Source organism: Artibeus jamaicensis, unplaced genomic scaffold (genome assembly GCF_021234435.1).
Source record: "Artibeus jamaicensis isolate MK-2021 breed Jamaican fruit bat unplaced genomic scaffold, CSHL_Jam_final scaffold_369, whole genome shotgun sequence".
Classification (NCBI taxonomy): Eukaryota; Metazoa; Chordata; class Mammalia; order Chiroptera; family Phyllostomidae; genus Artibeus; species Artibeus jamaicensis.
Genome location: NW_026522042.1, coordinates 2,486,680 through 2,508,857, shown reverse-complemented (window position 1 = coordinate 2,508,857; position 22,178 = coordinate 2,486,680). Strand labels below are relative to the sequence as shown.

General features: G+C 43.9%; 1 protein-coding gene across 1 annotated transcript in view; it reads left to right on the top strand.

The window, feature by feature from the left end:
* NDUFS4 (NADH:ubiquinone oxidoreductase subunit S4) overlaps nucleotides 1-22,178 on the top strand; it is a 70,018-nt gene that overhangs the window by 6,191 nt on the left and 41,649 nt on the right. Inside the window, exon 2 of the mRNA XM_037145121.2 lies at nucleotides 16,875-16,953. Within this exon, the coding sequence (XP_037001016.1) occupies nucleotides 16,875-16,953 (79 nt within the window). The remainder of the gene's footprint in view (nucleotides 1-16,874; nucleotides 16,954-22,178) is intronic.

The following is a 22,178-nucleotide window of genomic DNA, read 5'->3' as shown; positions in this document are numbered from 1 at the left end:
CTGATTTAGCAGTGCAGAGAGAGTTATTATGTCTGATAGTCATAAATCAAAACCTCGGTGTCTTCCACAATTCCTTTCCGGTTAGTGAGGTGTGTTCTCTGAGACACTGTCTGATGCCCTTTACCTCCACTCACTGCTCCTTTTGTGCAACGAGAGACTCCAGTTAGGAAATTAGGGGTTTTTTCCTTTTGTTTATTTTTCAGTTAGGATTTTTCCCTGTAAATTCGTAATTATTTTTGGTGAGAGACTTTATACTGGTAACTTGACTTTTATACTTTCGCACACTCTTAAACAAAATACACGTAATGTCTGCAGTAACAAGGCATACCGAACGTAACTTTCTGTGTCTTGCTCCACTGGTCATGAGGGACAACAGTCACTGTATTTGGGGGCCTTTAAAAACTGTCCGGTGTCCATCGTGCCCCCTGAGTTCGTGTGTCTGCTATTGTAATGTGTTTTGAGGCCCTCCTGGCCTGGTCTGCTTCCCCCTGAGCAGTTCCACTGCCCTTTTTGGCTTATAGTGGGTGTGACTATCAAGCAAGTGAACCTGTTGGGCTCTTGTGTGAAATAAAGCTAATGAAGCTCTGATTATGGTGAGTGAAGCCTGGGGCTTCTTTAAGGTTGACAGGTCATCACAGACAATGCATGCGCTCTTACAGCTTTTCCGGTTTAGTTTCCACAGGTTCAGACGGAACCTTACTGGACCTGCATTTATTCAGTGGCCACATTTTTCATAACTACTTTCATCTACATATTTGGGTATTCTGGCAAACGGTTTTAAGGCTTTTGTCCTTTAAGTAATGGCATGAGAGCAATTCAAAATTCTATTTCAAATTCTCCTTCTATTGTCTATTTTGATAAGTGAATACAACCTTAGGTTCTTTAGAACTAGTTAGTTGCTCAGATGTGACCTTTTCTTTCTGCCTTCACTTCCTAGACTTAATTTTTTAATTACTTTTAGAGATAGAGAGTTTGAAACAAAAACACCCATTTGTTTCGCTTATTGGATGTGTTCATTGGCTCGTTCTTTCTTGTGTGTAACTACAACCATGGTGTATTGGGATGACGCTTTTACCAACTGAGCTACCTGGCCAGGGCCTTCACTAGATGTAATTTTCCTCTGTGGGATTGCTCCGTTCAGTTCGGTTCTGCATCACAGTCACCTGTTGTGGACATAAAAATTCAGTTGCATTGGTCCCAATATATATTGGTTCAGTAAGTTTAGGTTGAGGCTTAGCTTTATGGTGATTCTGATGAGAATCTAGGGCTGAAAACTACTGTGTTTTTTTTTTTTTTCTTTTGAATAGTTTTTAATGCTGTATCTCGGAAGACTTCAAAGTGTACTTTTTCATGGGGCGGGGTGTGTGTGGAGATTACCAGAAACAAACAAAAAAGCTTTAATTTTTACAAATTTTCCAAATCCAGATTGTTTTGTGCTTTTCACCCATGCATGGGATAGAGGCTTTTTCTCGGGGAAACTCTGCTTCGAGGCAGACAGGCGTTTTGAGAAGGTTGGAGAAAGCGGGCGAGGCCGGCGGCCACGTTGTGTGCTCTCCAGAGACCCCGTCCTTCCTTTTGGAAGGGCTCAGGTTTAACACAGCGCAGCTGCTGAACTCTGCCCTTCGAGCTCTAAGAAGAAAGTGTTTTACCCTTTAAAATGGAAATGCCTCTTTTAGGGAGGTGGTCTTTGGTGGATACAGTTCTCTAAGAGAGTTGCATGCTTTTCTAGAGTTCTTTTGTTTCAGCGATTTCTTAGAATCGGTTCAGATGTTGAGAGCAGTTGAGTAAAGAACTGGCTGCTTTTGTGATATGTTTTGCTATATGCTTCACAAAGCAGGATGAAGAGTTGGTTTCTTTGTGCTTTTTAGGACTCAAAAATATGTTTTCTTCTTTACTCAGCCACCCCATACATAAGTAAATGGACCTTGAATAGGGTTTCCCAGACAAAAGATTCTGTTCTAGATGGCTGTTCGGCAAGCCATATGCTTCTCCTAAAAATGTCAGTCTGTCTTGATGAGCTTCAGAGTGAATACAGATGTTTTGGCTCTTCTGAGGGCTACCACTCTGTGTGTGAAAGAGCACTTCTTTTTCAAGAGATTTCTTTAACATACTTGTAGAAATTTGCATGAAATTTATACCTTTTGTGTTTTACATTTAATGAAATGAGATTTAATTAGACATTAGTAACTTAATTTTAATATTCTTAGTACAAATGAGATTTGGAGAATTAAATAAGTCTCAACATGGTTTTTGTTAAGATTTTATTATTTAGTCTTTTAAGATTTGGAACTTAAAGTGCTTTATAATATTTACTTCTGTGCAGCAAAAGGTGGTATTTTGGCAGGAAGGGATACCTTTTTGATGTACAATGGCTTCTACTTTGCTAGGTTAGCTCTAAAAGTTATAGTTCATAGATTTCTATTAGGTATGAGAAGAAAATTCTAGGATCATCCTTTTCCACCTTTATTTAATGCAAGAATGTCTAGAAATTCCTGCTTCTTGGTCATTTAGCAGCTGAGGAGTATACGGTGCATTTGTGGTGGCCCTAGAAAACCCCTCTTTACCTGTGCACTCCCTGGCAAGTGGTGTTTCCTTTTAGTGCAGAACTCCCACGCCAGCACGTGTCAGCCCTTCCGACCATTAAGGACACGGTCATCACTCACCCCTCCTGGGAGTCTGTGCTCCTGGCTTCGCCCGTCCAGCTTGTTCACCCCTTCGCTCACGACCATATTTCTTAATGCTTTCCCACGTGGTCCTTAGAATGTATGCCATTCCGCCAGTATTTTTCTTCGAACTATATATATTATTATTGTTGAACTTTGAGAGTTCTTAAAATATTCTGGATATAAGTCCTTTGTTATATACATAGTTTGCAAAAGTTTTCTCCCCATCTGTTTTTTTCTTTTTCCTTTTTTAACAGTACTTTTTGTAGAGTAAAAGTTTTTAATTTTGATAAGGTTAACTTTACCAGATTTTTTCTTTTATGAATTATACTTTTATTTTCATATCTAAGAACTATTTGCCTAACCTCAGACCATGAAGACTTTTTCCCGTATCATCTTCTTGAAGTTTTGATGTATTATGCTTTACACCCAGATTGCTGATCCATTTCAAGTGCAGTTTTGTATAAGGTGTGAGATTTGAGTTGAGGTTAATTTTTTTGTATGTAGTTGCACACTTGTACCATTTATTGTAAAGATTATCCTTTTTCCATTGCTTTTGCACCTTTGTAAACAGTTGGCTACATTTGTCCGGGTCTGTTTTTATATTTTCTAATCTGTTCTTTTGGCAATGCCACACTTTCTTGATGACTATAGTTTTATAGTAAATATGTTTTGTAACTGACTAGTTGCAGTTGTTCCAGTTTTCTTCTTTTTCAGTATATTTTAAGCCATTTTTCTCCCCTTGCCTTTCTAGCTACCTAAAATGTAGGCTCAACTTATCTATAGCTACAAAAAGTCCAGGGTGGACTTTGAATGGCATTGCTTGAATCCGTTCATTAATTTGAGAGTTGTCGTTTTGGCTATGTTGAGTCTTCCATAAACATGGTATACCTCTTCACTTATTTATTCATTTTTTTCATTAGTGTTTCATAGTTTTGAATGTATAGATCCTATATGTGTTTTGTTAGATTTATATCTAAGTATGTCAGTTTGGGGAGCTGTGGTAAATAGCGCTGTTCAGAAACTTCGGTGCTAACGACATGTTGCTGTGTGCGGAGATGGGGTGGATTTTCATGCGCCGACTTGGTGTCCTGCAGCCCTGCTGTGCCCACCCGTCAGTTCTGTGAGCAATTTTCTTATTCTTTGGGATTTTTGAGTCAGTAATCATGCAGTCTGTGTAGGGTCAGTTTATTTGTTTCTGTTCTGATCTTTAAGATTTGTTTCTTTTGATTTCCAGAAGGATGTTAAATAAGAGCGATGACAGATATTCTTGCCATTTAGCAATCTTAGGGGAAAACAGTCGGTTTTTCACCATTAGTATAATGTTACACAAAAGCTTTTTTTTCTTGTAGAAATGCCTTTTGTAGACTGAGGGAGTTTTCTTCTAGTTTGCTAATAGTTGTCGTGAATGAGTGTTACAGTTTGTCTAATGCCTTTTCTGTATTAAATGATATATTCTTTTTTTCTTCAGACTGTTAATATGGTGAATTAGATTGATGATTTTCAAATATTGAACTAGCCTTGCATTCTCAGGATAAACTCCACTTGGTCATGTTTAATTCTTTTTATATATCACCGTATTTGATTTGCTAATATTTTTTATGTTTAATATTTATGAAGGATGTTGGTCTGTGGTTTTCTTTTTTTACGCTGTATTTGCTTAGATTTGGACTCATCAAATGAGCTGAGAAGTGTGTCCTCAGCTTGAATTGCTTTAGTTTTGTCTCCCCAAATTTGAAATATTACATTTTATTTTCATTTGCTTCCAAATATTTTCTTATTTCTCTTGAGGCTTCCTCTTTGCTGCATGGCTTATTTAGAGATGCTTTATTTGGTTCCAAGTATCTGGAGACTTCCCTGTCTTTCTGTAACCGATTTCTAGTTTCATGCCCTCATGTTCTGAAAGCCTGGTTCCCAGTTTCTGTGGCTTCTGCCACCCTGTGCAGTGCAGGCCTGTGTCTGTGCGCAGAGCAGTGGCTGAGGGCGGAAGGACGCAGGGGACTCAGAGGAGCAGTGGGGGTCAGTCCTGCCTTGTTGGAGTCACAGCTTCAGTGACTGGAGAGGAAAGTTTCCTTCCCTCAGAGTTTTGGCTCCCGCAGGTTTCTGTGTGGCCATGGGGTTGCCTCTGGCTGGTGCATGTTTTTGGAGAGAACGGGAGAGAAAAATACGGGTGATTTCTCCTCATCCATTAGCAGCTCCTTAGGACACAGTGCTTCTGGAGAGGTGCCCGCCATGGGCTTCCTGCTGCGTTAGTTGGGCAGGGGGTACTGGAGGGAAAACACAGGGTAAGCTCATTGCTGGGGGTGAGGGCCTTCGGGTTCTGGTGACTGCCCTGCCCTGGCTATGTGCTCTCGGGGTCTTCAAACTGGCTGTTCCAGCTCCCTGGGGAGGTGGGCGGGGTGGACTGCGCTTGCTCCTGCATCTCACCTTAGTACTTCGTAGGGCTGGCCGTCCTGTGATGGACTCTTTTTAAAGCGATTTCAAATAGATCTTGCATTTTAGCACATCTGAACAGACTGAAAAGATCTAAAGGTGATTCAAAAAGTTCTTTATGCGATCAGATTGTAAACAATTCTTAACTGTGGTGGGAGGAAGGGAGGAGTTCACATACTAAAATCTTACAAATGGGGCAAAGAAAGGATTTCAAAATACATGTGCCCTTAGTTGAAAATCATGGCAATTAATAAAAGGTGCAAGTTTGTTGCACATGTAAGTGGGTAGAAAAGTACATCGAGTCAGTGGTTTAGACCATCAACCAGTAAATCTTAACTACTGTGAGAGAGTGTGGGAATCAGAGGGTTACTTTGAACAGCTGGTGGGAGTGTGGTGACTGCTCTCTAGACCCGCGTGTGCGCACCTGTGCTGCTCACCCAGGGCTGCGTGTCCGAGGCGCTCACGGACCGGGCCCTGTAGCCCTTCCGTAGAGAGTATGGGATTTATATGGTGCTTTGTTTATGCTGACTCTTGTGTTAGACCTTTTGGTTACAAGTGACAAAAACCCAGACACTCAAATGACTGGCCCAGGCTAGCGGAGGGGATGGGTTTATGTCACCACAGTCAGAAGGGCAGGCAAGGCCACAGTTAGAGTGACGGCTGCCGTTTCACAGTGGTTTTTCCCGTGCGGCAGGTATCGTGCCTTGTGGAAGTGTTTTCAGGCTTATGTAACTTTATTACCAGGTAGGGATCGAAAATCCATGTCTTGGGCACCAAGTTTAAAATGTCTCGGGGAAGTAAGGACTCAGTTAAGTCAGGTTGGGCAGACGCAGTTACAGTGAGGGTTTGCGATAATAGAGGCATTATTTGTCAGGCCGATTACATGGCGGTGTCGTACGCAGGTGGGCCGGGGCGGGGACTCCGGTGTAACGCAGGTGGACCGTCCTGCACAAAAATCAAGAACAGGTTTATTTTATATGGAGACATCCTTAGGGAACAAATACTGTGTGTATGTATCATGTAAGCTGACCTGTTAACCTTTTTTCCTAATGGACTCTAGGACTTTGCTTGCTGAAGTCTGTTCCCCCAGTCAACAGATACTTGTATTTCTTTCCTACACTGACCGGCACGTACGGCCTTGCAGCGTCTGCTTTTGGGTGAATGTGAAGTGGAAGTGTTCAAGCAGAGGCCAGGGGATTGTTTCTCAGGGTCTGCGCCTGGGCCCTGGAGTTGGGTTTGAGACAGGGGTGTGGGTGTGGCCCTGGGAACTACCAGTGAGGAGGCTGAGAAGGGGGAGAAGAGGGTCCTGAGACTGCGGGGCGAGCAGCAGAGGCTCCACCCCCTGGAAGTCCCGCAGAAGCACACAGGATGCCCTTGTGTGTCGTCCCTGTGTCAGGAGGGGGTTTGAACACTTGTCTACTGGCCTGACTCCCCTTTGGCTGCAGGAGGTGTTAACTCTTACCACTTGGAGCTCTGTCCGGTTACCAAAGACCTTGAGGCGTATGTCACAGGATCCCTTGGGGTGGGATGTTGGGGGACAGCCTGAGTCTGAGCTCCTGCACCTGAAATGGCAAGCCGCCAAGAGGGTGCATTCCGGAGGTGCTGATCTGAGGCTTCGTCATGACCCCAGAGTTGAGATAACCCGTTTGGGGAAATGTGCTAATATAAATCTAATGTGTCATTTATTGGCTTCGAATTCCAGCTGCTGATGTGGCCGATTTCCTTATCAATCTCTTACTATTGTCCTGGACACTAACTTTGGGAAAAACTGTTTTCCAGAGGTTTTCTGTTTATTATTAACTTCTGAGATTAGCCACAGCTGTGTTTGCTTTCTGAGGCTGAGACCACTGCATTGGGTCCCTCACCTGGGTGCAGCAGGGTAGCTGGAGCGACGTTTGGAAGTCAGCTCTCCCAGTGTTTGAATCCTCGCTCCGAAATTTCCTATCTCTTCGCCTACTCTGTGTCTGTTTTCTGTTTATAACATGGACTTAATAATTTGTTTCATAAAGTCTATAAAGTCCTTAGGACCGTGTGTGGTAGCAGCTAAGTGCCTAATAAATTGTAACATCACCATCATCTTTTATTTTTTCTTTTACAGCTTCTTTTTTGTTGTTGTTTTTGTTTCTCCCTTTTTGACCTTTTTTTTCCCTTTCATAAATTGTTCCTAGACTCTTGGTCCCCTTTTTGCATTGTCAGAGCATTGTGGATGCTGTCCGTTTATTAGCAGTATTTTATTCATGAGTCTGTAATAGAGTGATCTGCACCCGGCTTCTTCCAGACTGTGACCTCCCACGCACCCTCAGCGTCCTGCAGTCAGTTTTCAGTGCCCATCATTCCACGTCAGCTTGGGTCAGGGTTGTCAGTGACCCTGCTGCTAAACGAATAACCCTTCTCACTCCTTATCTTACATGACCTTTGCAATCCCAAAAGGTAACTTTCTCATTCTTGAAAGATTTTTCCTTTGATTTCTATTTCATTTTTCTTCTCAGTTCTGAGTGCCCATTCTTGGAACTGTCAGTATTTCTGAGTTTGTTTGTAGCTCTTTAGTTTTAAAAAATGTTTTACATTACATAATTTATAGACACATGAATGCATGTCGCATATATGTTAGGAAGCATAATGGCAAGATGAACTCGTGAGGACCCACCATCCAATGTAAGGACCAGAGAATTACCAGGATCTTCATTCTTTGCGTCCTCTCTGTGACAGGCTGGATAAGCCCACCTCCGTGTGCATCCTGGCCCCAAACCTGCGGACCTGCAGATGTGGTGAAGTTGAGGATCTTGAGATGCAGGATCGTCGTAGATTATTTTACCAGGCCCTGTGTCATCAAATTGTCCCCTAAGAGGCGACAGGAATGCCAGCAGGGGAGCCTTGACCGGGGCGCTTTTGACCACAGCCCTCAGTGCTGGGGAACACAAGCAGCACATCCTCTCTCCTCTGGGACGCGAGCTCTGGGAGGCTCGTTCTGGGTGGGGACCTCCAGAACTGGAAGAGGGAGCTGTGTGGTTTCATCCACCAGCTCGGTGGCGCTTTGGTACCGCAGCAATAGGAAACCAGCGTCCTCCCCTGTCTCCTTATCCGCCGTGACTGTGGTTGCCACCGTTTACACTAAAACCGAAACGCGGACATTTCATTCGCATCATACACACTTTTCACTCAAGGAAATCAACACATACACCTGGCAACTAAAAGAGGGTAGAAAATGTTTTTTTAACAGAAATTCAATTCTCTCCTGATTCTCCTTAGTGATCATTTGGTACTTCACCTAACAAACCGCACTTCACTGCAGTGCTAGAGGATGGATGACAGAGGGGCTGTGGGCGGGGCTCCGCGGCTGGGGACACTCCCTACAGGGTTTCCAGAAAGAGCTTTTCTTGTTGCAGTTTTCCTCTCACACACTGACTGTCGGACCCGCTCTTCACGTCAGATGTGGCTTGGTGTCTTTTTCTTGGATTTTGTACCCTGAGAGCTGACCGGGCCTCCGCACTCAACTCATCTGACCCAATTTGGTGGTCCTGTCCTCCTCCACCGCCCTCGTCCTCTGTCACCGCTGCCAGTCGTGTGGCATTCTCGTCTCCTCCCTCTCAGGGCATCTGCCACAGAGCCCTCCCTGACACTCACGAGTTTCCATCCTTATCGCCGGTCCCCCTGTCCCTGTGCGCAGCCTGCATTTGTTCTCGTTGCCTGCAGGACGAGGCCGGCGCTCAGCAGGCCGCACAGAGCCCCTGCTCTTCACTGGCCCGGTGCCCTGTGCCCAGTCCCCTCCGGCCCACACTGTGTTGTTTCAGTGATCCCGCGCCCGTGCTCTCGTGGCCGGGGCTCTGTCTGCGTGGAGTGTTCTCTCCTTTCTCCATCTTCCTTGCCCTGCTCCACCTCCAAGCCCTCTGCCTGTTTCACTTCCGTTCAGCCCCTGGGGCCCCTTTAAGCACCGCTCTCTAAGGAGCGCTGTTGAATTCTCAGGCTTCCGAGTGTCCTTCCCTCTGTGCCTCGTTGCCATTGCCGCCTCTGTGTCCCCCACTAGACTCGAGTTCCTCGAGGGCGGAGACCGCTTCTTCTCCGCCTTCAGTTGTCGCGGCAGAACACCGTGATGAGCATGCCATGGGTGCTCACAGACATCTGTGCACTCGTCGACTACGGAGTAGTGTATAAATCTAAAGAATATTTCATAACATCTTAAGCAGGATAGCTTGTGAGGTATTCTCCTTATGACCTACTGTGTGGGTTTTAAATGTAACTGTCGTGGACAGGGATATTACAGGTCACTGGAAAATGATTTTCGTGTATAGTTTTATCTTGCGCCCTGCTTCTTTATATTGAATAATTGTAGTGTTTATTAAAATGTTTAAGGGGAGTTCTGTCAGCTTTTTGTGTGATGTGGGTTTTTACTAGTACTTCGGAGTTTTTTACCAAATAATGGAAAAGATGGAAATGTATTACAAATTTAAATAATTGCCAATAGTAAAGTAAAACATTTTTTTCTGTAATAAATAGCTGTGTAGCTATTATGCTGCAGATTTTGGACTGGCAGAGTGCTTCATATACAGAGTAAACTCTCACTTCCGAGATTGAGGATTCACGTTCCCCTGTCATAGTCCACACTGAACACGTGAGTTCACTTAGTTAAATTTGTTCAGTTTTCTTTATTTTAGAAACAGCAAGTAAAAAATAGAATCCAGGGTTTAAGGCATTTCAGAATATTGTAGATGCTGTTCAATTTTACTATTTAATTTGATTTACTGGAAGGGAGTTAAGAAGAGACAAAATAAGCATTGGGGGAAAGTAAGCATTTTTTTTAATAAAGAATTTATGCTGTGGCTGGGTAGCTCAGTATGTTAGAGTGTCAACCTGATATGCCAAGGTTAGGAGTTCAGTCCCCAGTCAGGGCACCTACAGGAGTCAACCAGTGAATGCACGGAAAAGTGGAACAACAAATTGATGTCTGTCTCTTAAAAAAAAAAAACATGTCTTTCCAACCAAAAAATTTTTAAATGAAGTTTTCATTTAATTTAATTATTTTTAAAGATTTTATTTATTTATTTTTAGAGAGAGGGGAAGGGAGAGAGAAAGAAAGGAAGAGAAACATCAATGTGTGATTGCCTCTCACATGCCCCCTTACTGGGACTCAACTGGCAATCCAGGCATGTGCTCTGACTGGGAATTGAACTTGTGATCCTTTAGTTGGCAGTCTGGCCCTTAGTCTGCTGACCCATACCAGCCAGGGCCATGTCTCACAAGTTTTTTAAAGTTGTATTTTTATTTTCATTTAGTTCAAAATATTTTTTAGTTTTTCTTGAGGCTTCTTTTTGGACCATAAGTTGTTTAGAAGTAATGTTTTTAAATCTCCAAATAATTATGAATCTTCCAGTTTTCTGTTATTAATTTCTAGATTAATTCCACTGTTGACTGGGAGAGTGCATTTTGTGATTTCTAGTCTTTTAAATTGCTAAGGTGTGTGGTGTAGCCCACCGTCTGGGCCTATCCTGGTGAACGTTTCATGTGTACTTGAGCAGAGTCTGTATTCTGCTGCTGTTGGATGAAACAGTCCCTAGGTGTCAATGGCATCCAGTTAAGGGATGGAGCCGTTCAGTTCAGCCATGTTCCTTATTGACGTTCTGCTCGTGGAGGAGCGGCGCAGGCTCCAGGTCTCAGGGTGGGTCTGCCTCGCCTCGCACTTCCTTCGGGCTTTGCCTCGCGCGCTCTAACACCCTGCGCGCTCTAACACCCTGTGCGCTCTAACACCCTGCGCGCTCTAACACGCTGCGCGCTCTAACACGCTCTCGCTCTTGTCTGGCTCGTGAAAGGGCTGTTGGCGTCTTCCTGGAGCCCTGTCTTCACATAGTGCTGCTCTTTATTCCTGATACTTGTTTCCTTTTGTTTTGAAGTCGCTTTGTTTGAGAATAATGTGACGGCTGCGGTAACATTTGGTTACTGTTGGCCTCTCTCTTTGCTTTCAACCTGGCTGTGTCTTTACATTCAAAATGGGTTTCTTTGGGGTTCTGGCTCCTTTCAGTCGGTATATTTAGGCCATTGTTATTTAAAGTTATTATTGATACAGCTGGTACTTACCCATGTTAATATCTGCGCTCTCCCCTGTTTTGAGTGGTTTCTGGGAGTGCTTTATATACTGTAGGTATTTATTTGTCTTTTAGCTGCTATGTGTGTTGTACTTACTTCCTCTGATAATTCCTTATTTCATTTATAGCGCTTTTTGTTGTTCAGAAGTTGTTTTTCTTTCAGTTTGTGGGTATTGAGTCTTAAGGAAACTTTTCTTTCTAAAACTTATAAAATTTTTTCTATTTTATTCCACTGATGGGCACACACAACACATTGTTTGTTTGTTAATCCATCTAGAATTCTTTGGTATATGATGTAGATATTTTATGAGGATTTAAACATTTTTGAAAGGATAACCAGCTGTTGCAGTATTATTTATTGCATGGCCTTTGCTCCCTGATTTGAACCTGTCATTGTGTCCCAGAGCGCATCAACAGACTGTAGAGTCTGGCTCCGCGTTCTGGCCCGTGAGGTGCGTCTGCTCTGTGTGTGCCGGGGCCTCCGCGCACTTAAAGTACTGCGCTTGATCAGTCCACAGGGCGAGTCCCATCCTGTAGTTGTTTTTCAGGTTTTCTTGGCTATTTTGTGAATTTTTCTCCGTATGACAATCATTTAATTTTTATAAAAATCCAGTTGAAATTATTATTATAATTAATTTAAAGATATCTTTGTGGTAAATTTGCTTCCACTTATTTACAGGACATACTAAAGACCAAGCAACTCAGTCCCATTCTAAACCACTGGAATTATTCTTTAGTGGCCAGAATAGCTCAATAATTTAACCTTCGTAAATGTGAACTTTGCATATACTTATGTTTTGTGATTACTGTCATCACCAGGACATCTATATTTCTCATTCTCCTTATTTTCACCTTATTTTTGCTTACTTTGATAACCTGGTGCTGTAAACATGGCTGTGTTTTTTTCTCCTTTGCTTGACATTTTCCATCACGCCCTCCAGTTTCTTTGTGATCACACTTGGCAACCTGGCCATGTCCTTCTTACCCCTTCAGTGTCATGTCCGAGTCTGGGGTGTGAGCCCGATCGCCCTCACCCTCTGCACGAGGCTGTCCTTCGCCGGGTGGACGGCACTCAGAGGGTCAGTGTAAGGCTTTGCCTGGAGCTGTGTCCGGGAGCAGTTCCCCTCGGCCACCGTGGGCCCCACCGGGCCCTGAAGAGTGGGGACAGGGCGGCGTCTGTGTAAATCTGAGTCAGAATTGAAGAATTTATTTGTGAGTACACTGTAAAATAGCTTCACATTAATTTCCACTGAACTTAACCAAAGCATTTGTTGGACCTTTGCCTTTTAACTTCACATAATTTCCAGAATGTGAAAGTAGACCCTTGACCCCTCACCTTCATTCGTCCCATTAACACTCGGTGCTTCTGCACCTCTTCCTGGTGAGCACGGTGTTTTGAAGACAAGTTAAATTTTCTTTGTTGTTTTAAGATATTGAAAAGCTTTAAGATGAATTTGAAGGTGATTGACTCAAATGTCAACATATTTGAAGACAGACAATTGTTGTGACATAGAGGCTATGTATATTTTATTGCTTCAGTTAGAACCCAGTAACAACACTGTCTTATGGTTTAGGATGGGACTGAACGTTTTCTGATTTAATGTGAGTTTGAGTTAATTCAGTTTGCAATAAATTGACAACAAACCTAATTGGCTTTAACTAAAAAGCTGAGAATTAATTGATTCCTTAATAAGTTCCATAGAATTAGTAACTCTACTTTGTTAGAAGTCCAGCAAAACATTTCTGGTCCTTTGAAGTAAATGGCTCAATTTTAATGTTTATAAAGCCACGTTCAGTTGTTTATAGGAATGTTTTTGCTGTCTGTAGTTAGACACAAAGTACGCCGCTACTCAGGGGCTTAAAACAGCAGTCATTTATTTTGCTCACAAACCAGCGCTCTGGGTGGTGTCTGCTGGGGTGGCCCCAGGGAGGGGTGGGGGCGGAGCTAGTGTTCCAGGTCTAACAGCCCCTCACCTGTCTGGCATAGTAGGACTGGCTACTGATTCCTCTTCAAGGGGGTCTCTCTGGGGGCACTTTGGCTGACCCCGAGAGCAAACATCCCAGGAAATAGTGCTCTAAGAGGAGGTGGAAGTTGCCAGTTTGTTAGGGCCTGAGCCTGGAAAAATGCTTTGCCTCGCTTTTGTTATTGATCAGCAGTCACAGAGCTCAGATTTTAGGGTTACAAAGAGGGACCTCAATGCTCTTGATGGGAGGGAACTGTGTCAAAAACTTCGAAGCCATGTTTTCAAATTGCTGTGATGATATGGGGGTTTTGCCATTCTTAGTTGATAGGGATGATTTGCTTCAGAGGGAGAATGATACTGAAACTTTGAGACAGTAATATTATTTTTATGCAGGTACTGATTTCCAGTACAAATGGCTTCTTTTATTTTTTCACCGTTAAGCCTTTTCGGAAAGTGTTTTTGAGGTATTGAAGGCAGTATTTGCAAGATGTATATGAGTAAAACTAGAAGACCGATGAAAGAAATGCAGACCCTGATGAATGCACACGGACAGGAAGGCTCAGTGCTGTTAGAGTGTTACCTCTTCCTGACCTGAGCTGTAGATCAGCACAGTCCCATCAGAACCTCAGCAAGGCACTTTGTGGATATGAAGACAATTATCTTAAGTTTATAGAGAAAGTCGAAAGACCCACAATATTCAATATTAACAGTGACCACCTTGGCAAGAATGAAGTGAACAGTGAGTCTCCTCCAGGCCGGTGGAAATGCAAGATGGCACAGCCACTTTCGAAGACAGTTCGGCAGTTTCACACAAAGCTAAACAAAGTCCCTTTTTCCCTTTCCATTGAATTTATTGGGGTGACACTGATTAACAAAACTATACAGGTTTCAGGTACACAGTTCCACAGCACCTCGTCTGTATACTGTATAGTGTGTTCACCACCCAAGTCAAGTCTCCTGCCATTGCCATGTACCTGCCCCCCCCCCCCGCTCTACCAGCAGTCAGCACACCGTTGTCCCTGTCCATGAGTTTGGTCTTTCTTTTTTTGGCTCAATCCCTCCCTCCCCTCAGCCCCCAACCCCCAACCCCCAGCCCTTCCCCCTGCCTGGGCCAGCTGACAGCCTGCTCTCTTTGAGTCTGTCTCTATTTTGCTTGTTAGTTCATTTTGTTCATTAGAACATACAGTCTGGTAATTGTGTTTAGGGATTTACCCAAATGAGTTGCAAACGTCCTCACAGAAACCTGCACATGAATGTCTAGCAGATGAATGGATGAACAAATGTGGGATATATGTTTTTGGAAGTTTTAACTCCTTAGATTTTTAAAGAAAAAGAGATGATAAGTTGAGAAATTATCACGTAGCATTTCCATTGGGGTTATTAAACTAGAGCTATACTCATTTCCACTTATTGGAATTACAGACTCATCACTAGATGAAATTTTAGAGCAACAAGTTCTCATTTTACAAATTTACAGGGTGAAATTGAGATGCAGAGAGGTTAAGTGAGTGGCTCATAGACACAACTAGTGAGGAGTCAAACCAGAGTCAGAAACAAGATTTCTTGATATCCATTTCCAGGATGTCTCATTTTCTTACAGGAAACTTTACAGGAAAAGTAAATGTAATAAATGGCTCGTAGACTGTAATAATGATAATGGATAATACCTATCATAGCCCTTAGAGTTTATGCTATGGGCCTAGAATTAATGTGGACACCGAGACCTGAAGTGTGAACAGGCCAGCTAACAAAACATGAGTGGACAGGAAGGTAAGCTCAGGAGGCAGATCGAGTTTCTGAGCTCAAAAATGGGAACCTGGACAAAGGGTTTGTACAGGCGTCTGCTCACCGATTCTACTGCAGCGTCGTTCACAATAGCCAAGAGCAAACATGGCCAAAATATTATCAGTCATTTTATGGGGCAGTACATCGTGATACTAGAAAGTTATGTGTACATATAGGGATGTCTAGTCTGTAATCATTAGTAAATAAGTGCTAATTTTACTTTTTAAATATTATAACAACCAGAACATGTATCTTAACTGTCTGTATAAATAATTTAAAGTGTGGGTGTATTTTGTGTAGGTAGAACCTAAGAGCGGTGTATTTGCAGTGATAAAGAATTACATTAATTTTGGGAAATAAATGACAGATTTTTAAAAATATGTGTTTATGAGGCAACCCTTTTGTCTTATGGGTTACCTTTAAGTTGTGTTATTAGTACCTAGATTTCCTGTAAAGCCACGTACAGTAGTCCCCCTCCTATCCACGGAGGGGACATCCTGAGACTCCCCTGGTTTTTGCTCTTAATACAAAGATGATGAGGTCTGTGATGAAGTCTGATTTATAAATTAGGCAAAGTAAGAAATGAACAATAATAGCAGTCAAATAGAACCATGATTGCTCTCCACCGTAATAACAGCCTCAGGAGTGTGGTCTCTCTCTCTCTCTCTCTCTCTCTCTCTCTCTCTCTCTCTCTGTCTCGTTCTCTTTCTCAAACTGTCACACTGTTCTGCACGCGCCCCCTCCTCCCGGGGGCATGGGGTGGCACTGCACCCGAGTGGTGAGGCGGAGAGAGGTGGATGTGCAGAGGGACAGGAGCATCCCCATCGCAGGCTGGATGGTGGCTGCGTCTCCCCATGCTCCTCAGAGTGGTGTGTGCTTTAAAACTTAGGAAGTGTTTATTTCTGGAATTTTCTATTTATTTTTTGAGTGCTGTTGATGGCTGATAACTGAAACCACAGAAAGGAAAACTGTGCATTAGGAGCGGACTGCTGTACATCATAGCTATTGAAAGTTGAGCCTTTGACCTGAAATTCTGTATTAGCTGTTGGTGATTATCTTGCATCAAAGTAGTAATGGTGGTGATATGGCAGAGTTGAATACTATCTTCGGTCAGCTTGGGAATTTGCATCATAATTGTATATACTAACTTTAAAGAGAAATGTACATAGGATTGCTTCATGTTTTGGAAAACTCTAAAATGTAAATCGTCACAGTGATGGCTATGAGATCCATTAGTACAGAGTGTACTGTATACATGATGAAATGAAAAGTCTGTTAGCTTTAAGTACTTTCTTAGGGTGAAAGAAATCACCACAGGAAGATGCTGATGTGAAGGAGCCAGACCCTGTGCTGCTTTTATTTCTGACAGTGTTCTATTTTAACTAGTATGAATTTCTTCACTTCCGTGAGTGGGATTCAGGACTAACCTAGTAACATTAATTAGAAACAAGCATACAGATTATTCCTATTTGAACTACTTTTGTTTGAAATTAGCGTGAAGAAACTTTTTTGTTAACATTAAGCTCTGCAACTTTTACTTTATGCTGTTGAGAAGACGATTGAGACTTTTCTTTTGCATTGTGATGCCATCGTTGAGGAATCTGAGTTCCAGAAGAGTTGCCAGAGCTGTGCATCTTTCTTCCGGGGCATGCGAGCCGACCGCACACTCCTGGGGGCACAGCCGCACAGCCCTGGGTGCTGGCGGGCGCCCTGCCTGTGCTGAGCTCCTGGAGGCTGGTGGACCACGCACACAGCGCGCCGCTGTCCGGGGAGTCTGACCCAAGTCTTGGGCGGAACCCACTGGGGAGGGAAAGGACTTGTGTGCCCTCCTCTCTTTCTGTCTGTTCTTTCTGTTTTGTAAGACAGACAGTGTCAGAGCGGCTCGTCTCTGCAAAGTTTGCCTCTTTTCTCAGTGCACGGATAGTTTTTAAATCGAAAATCTCGCCCTGCAGGTCCTTGAGCACTTCCACATGGAGGCTGGTGCCGGACCGAACTCGGGAGGCGCAGCTCATCACAGTCGACGAAAAGTTGGTAAGGATTTTCTTAAATGCACTGCTCGGATTCTGCTTTCAGGGTGTTTTTATACAGTAGATTTTCAGAGTGATTTGAATTTGGCTTTCTGAAGTGATACGAAATTTTTTTAAATTTATTTTAAGAAATATTCGTCTCAAAAAGATAATTTGTGTTAGGCATTATAAACGAATACTAAGTCATGCAAATATTGATCAATTAAAATTACAAAAGGCTTTCCTTTGTGGTGTTTATGAGTAGCAACTAGAACGTTTTAATTTTTGTGATGCATGTATTGTTCCTTACTTTCTCAGTTACACTCCTATTTAAGTTGTGAGGTACCATTGCTGTCTGAAACTAGGTGTGTTGGGCTTTTCTTGTGGGTTGTTGGTGCAGCTGTGAATGTGTGTGTGCACGTGAGAGTCGCAGTGGGCTCCGAATGAGGAGCGTTGTGCTGTTACCCAGCAGGTGGGATTTTGGCAACCAGACGTACAGAACTTCTCAAGGTGTGGGGTGACTTCGGATGCAACTGTTATTTATACTTACATTGTACAGTAACATGCATTTTATAGATGTTCTGAGACTGCCAGTGAAAATGGGTAGTCGTACTTCCATTTTTATCAAGTATACTCTCTTCCTAATTGTTGTATATCTTTTTATTACTCAGTGTTGAGCCTGTGATCAGAATTCAAATAGTATGCCACACTTAAAGGTTCAAATGGGAAAACGAATAGATAAGTAAACAAATAAGGAAATCTCACATCTTTTACTCAATGCCAGTTGGTTTTAACTTTAAAACCAAAGAATAACCAAAACAGTCTTATGAAAATGCTGGTTTTGTCATCCCCTTGTGAAAACTCCTTTGGTGCTTCTCCCTGTCCCGGCGAGGCCTCCGAGGTCTCCCGGGCACCACTGTGTCCAGCTGCTCCATGAGTGCGACTGCCGCTGTTCCGCCGCTTCCGGGCACTCAGAGCCTGGCGTCCTGCCCAGCTGCCTGTTACCAGTCCCAGCGTCTCCTTCAGTCCCACCTACTCATTCTCCACGTGTCCATCCAATGTCACTTATTTCCTCAGGTAGAAAAGAATGGAGGGGGGTGCGTTTGTGGGGGGAGATTCACACAGGCCATGTGTTCAGCAATTGATGAGGATGCTCTTTTCATTTTTCCAGTGCCCATCTCCTTTAAGCCCCAAGAGATTACCGTCTCGTTCTGGTGTTACAGAGTTTGCTGTCCCTAACATTTTCAGATTTTGTAGAGCTGCTTAGTAATGCTCCCAGGTCCTGTCCTCTCTGGTTTGGAGCGTGCGTGGGTCACATAGCGGTCTGCTGCTCTAAGCAGAGTGCTGTGAAGCACAACAGAGGTGTGCACGCTGCTCCACATTGGTGCTTCCAGTGGCTGCACAGAGGCAACCGCGCACTCTCGATGAGCTCGGTCGCCCTGCACCCACGTTCTCCAGCTGTGTTAGTGTCTTCCTTGAACTGCGTGCTGGTCAAAATGGAGGTGTCGTGTTGCAGCTAAATTCAGCAGAAGTCTTGCCTATGATTATTCATAGTTACTGAAGTAGTACTTAATGTAACTGAATCCCATAGCTCTTCAATTAGGTTTACATTAAAACAAAAGTATTAAATATTCGTGTCGGTGGCGTGCTGCTGAGGGGGCTCCAGGGCTCCTTGTTCCTCTGCATGGTCCCGGGAGGGCTCGGCGGTGACCGGGCCTGGCTCTGCAGAGTCTTTGGACAGTGCTGAGCCGCTGGGGCGATTTCACGTGCATTTCGAACAGAAACGATCCTATAGGTGTGTATGTATCGGTATTCACGATGGAAGTATTTCAAAACGTGAAGCAAGTTCTTACGAGTAGTTTAAAAGATGTAGAAACAACATTTTAATGTCACTGTTATATTAACTCAGGATACTATTTTTATTAACCACTCAACACTAGATTACTGTTATATTTGTACCTGAAACTGAATGGCATTTAGAGTCTTAATTATGTGGTAAGGGAGTTAGCCATTGTCATGATTTCTATTGGATATCTTTCTTTTTAAAGATTTTATTTATTTATCTTTACAGGGGAAGGGAAGGAGAGAGGGAGAGAAATACCAATGTATGGTTGCCTCTCGTGCATCCCCTACTGGGGACTGGCCTGCAACCCAGGCCTGTGCCCTGGCTGGGAATCGAACCACCATCCTTTGGTTCTCGGGCCCACACTCAGTCCACTGAGCCACACCAGCCAGGGCTCTGTTGGATATCTTATATAATGTATTTTTAAAATTAATACAAGTGATGACTCTAAAGTCCAGGTCTTAAGCAAGTGGACTAAAGTTAGCTGGGGATTAGTTTTAGCGTTTATTTCAGATCCTTGGAATTAAAACCAGAGGATAACTTTACATGTCACCTGGTGATATTATGACTGTAATTTTCATTTAAAAAATTGTTTAACCTTTTATTCACAAGACACCTTATGTCGGGGGTCCAGCAAGTAACAACCTAGATTAAAGCCGAGTTTTCTGCAGGGTGAGGGTTAGAAGCGTGAGGGAGACTTGTGTTTCCCAAGACAGTGGTTTTCGAAGAGCAGTCTGGCGGGGGCCCAGGGTCCTTGTGGAAGGCTTACACGGTCCAACTGTTCCCCCAGTCACGCAAAGACTTTATTAAAGCTGGCAGAAATCAATATTCACAACCCCTCACCCTGCACACCATCCATTCATTCCCCACGTGTAAAACAGAAACGTGCCTAAAGCACTGCCCCCGCCACCCTTCAGCGCCTCCCCCCCCCCACAGGATTGTGGGAGAGGCGGCGCCTGGGTGCTGCCGCCACCGGCCCTGTGGGTGGGCCCCACCACCTCCTCGAGGAGGCCTTTTCCGTTGAGGAACCAGTGACGGGGACAGGCACACTGTGGCTGCTCAGGCTTTGGTGCATGGCAGACACTTTCTAGGAAGTAAACGTGTTACTGTAAGGAGTTGTTACTCATGATGAACTCTAAGCTTCTAGGTAGGAAAGGGTAATTTTTAGAACTTGAGTCTGCCACTGACCGGATTGAGCTTAACGACTGCCTAGTTCAGATTGCGTGGCGGTGATGGAGGTGCTGTACCTGAATGCGGGTTGGCACGGCGTGTTGGGGAGCACATTAGATTGGGAAGGTCTGTGCGCCTCTCGTGAGCTGGTGTTGTCCGAGTGGCCAGTGTACGGTGTCATAAAGCCATGTGTGGGGAAGACTTTCATTCACTGTGCAAGAGAGAGCCGTGCGTGCACTGTGACTGGGAGATCATGCAGGGGTGAAACTGCCCCCCCGTTTCCTAGCTGGGTGTCTGTGTGAGCCGGGTTTTTGTCACACACCACAGCCAGCGCAGCGCAGCGGGGCGGTTTGGATGCGGGAACAGTGGGGAGAACTGAGCCGGCTGCCGTTGAGCCAGACGTCAGAGATTCTCAGAAACGCGTGTTAGTGGCACTCTTCTCACCGAACGCTTTGGCTTGTGAAAATAGTTACTTTTCCTAATAATGTTAAAATAGAATTGGTTTACTATTTTAAACTCAGTATAAATTCAAGTTTTTCTCTATTTTTAATTTCTTGCATGGCAGGTGTCTGCAAATATATCTCATACACAAAACCTCTTTGTCCCCATAATTTTTATTTTTCATGCATTTTTAATTAAACTTGTTGGGGCGGCACTGGTTGATAAGACTGCAGGTCTCAAGGGCGCAGTGAGCGCTGTGATGCGTCATCTGTGTGCTGCACACTGGGCCTGTACCCGGTGGTTATTCAGAGTGGAAGGGAGTCCTGTGACACAGAGTCGGAGAACCATTCTCCCAAGGCTCCCTTCTTTTCAGTCAGACATCCCCAGGGCTTTGATTCACTTCCTGTGAATTCTAGTTAATTCACCATCGAGATTATCGTGCAGTTCGACTGCATCCTTTTTGGAACGTGGTTGCCAGGATTTCTGGTGATGCTCCGGACTTGTCACCCCCTCCTGTCCCATCGCAGCAGCCCTGTGCGGGCAGCTTCACACTCAGACTCCCCTGCCTCTTCCCCAGTCGGGGCCCCTGGAGAGCCGCGGCCTCGGGCCCTTGTTACCTGCACTGAGGTTACCAGGCCGTGTTTCGTTTTGCCGCCTCAGGTGCCCGAATTCAGTTTCCACTGTTACTCTCAGATCAGTTCAGTGGGCGTGTAACCAAGTAGAGGCTACTTTTTTTATTTGCATTTCATTTGACGGGCAGAATTTAATATGTAGAACATAAGGAATTAAAGGAGTTTTTATAGCACGTCATGGGTGTCAGCACCATTCCAAGCACGAAGAAAAGGATGTCTCATTGTGGTGTCTGTTGTGTATTGACAGCAGGTGCCCTGTCCTCTCAGGCAGAGAGTGTCGCGGGGAGAAGCCTGCCTCGGTTTTTCAGTGTTAGAGACCCTGCTCTTTCATTGGAAACCCAATGCAGTGCCTGCACAGGTAGAGGGCAGAACCTCAGAAAACCAAGTTCTGCGTCTCCTGGGTTACTGTGAATGACTGTGTGCAGAGCACACGGTGAATTTCTAATCAGGCAGTCTTAAGAATGTCTTCTCTATTCATTTTACGTAAACTGCTCGTATCCTTTTCATTTACTGTCAGAATTAATAAAAATGTAGATGCCGAGCGTCGATCACAGCATCTCACACTGACCTTGTCATTGATGTAGGGGCACAAGTGTGAAGACCTTTCTGTGGCTGCACCAGCAGCGTCTCCAGCACGTGGTGCTTCCTGCAGACAACACAGGGGTCTGCACGGCCCTGGGCTTTTGTTGCGGGGCTGCTGTGCTGTGGAGGTGGGCTGGAGACCGTCCGCGCCTCCGTGCTCTTTCCCTTTACGCCCTCCACCCCGTCTCCTTTCAGTAGACTCCATGAGAACGTGTTGTCTTCTTATGTCCTCGTGGACCAGACAAAATAGAGAAGTTAAACTTTCAATTCAGTATTCTTTAAAGATTTTGAGTAGGTGCAATCAGCCAAAGCACGTATTAGACTTCTATAGTATGTTTTTGAAATGCTTTTTTATAGTTTTTATTACCTATTTTTGAAATACTAATTTCTGTTTGTCACATTTATATTAAGTACTACTGTAGTTAAAATTTAACTACAAAAGATAGAAAGCCCCCCTCAAAATGTAGGAACTATTTCAATTAGTAAAAATAATGTCAAATAAACCTTAATAGTTTGGACATTAGTATATTACTTTTGTGAAATAAGTTGGCTGCCATCTGTCCTTCATTTATTTATTCAATA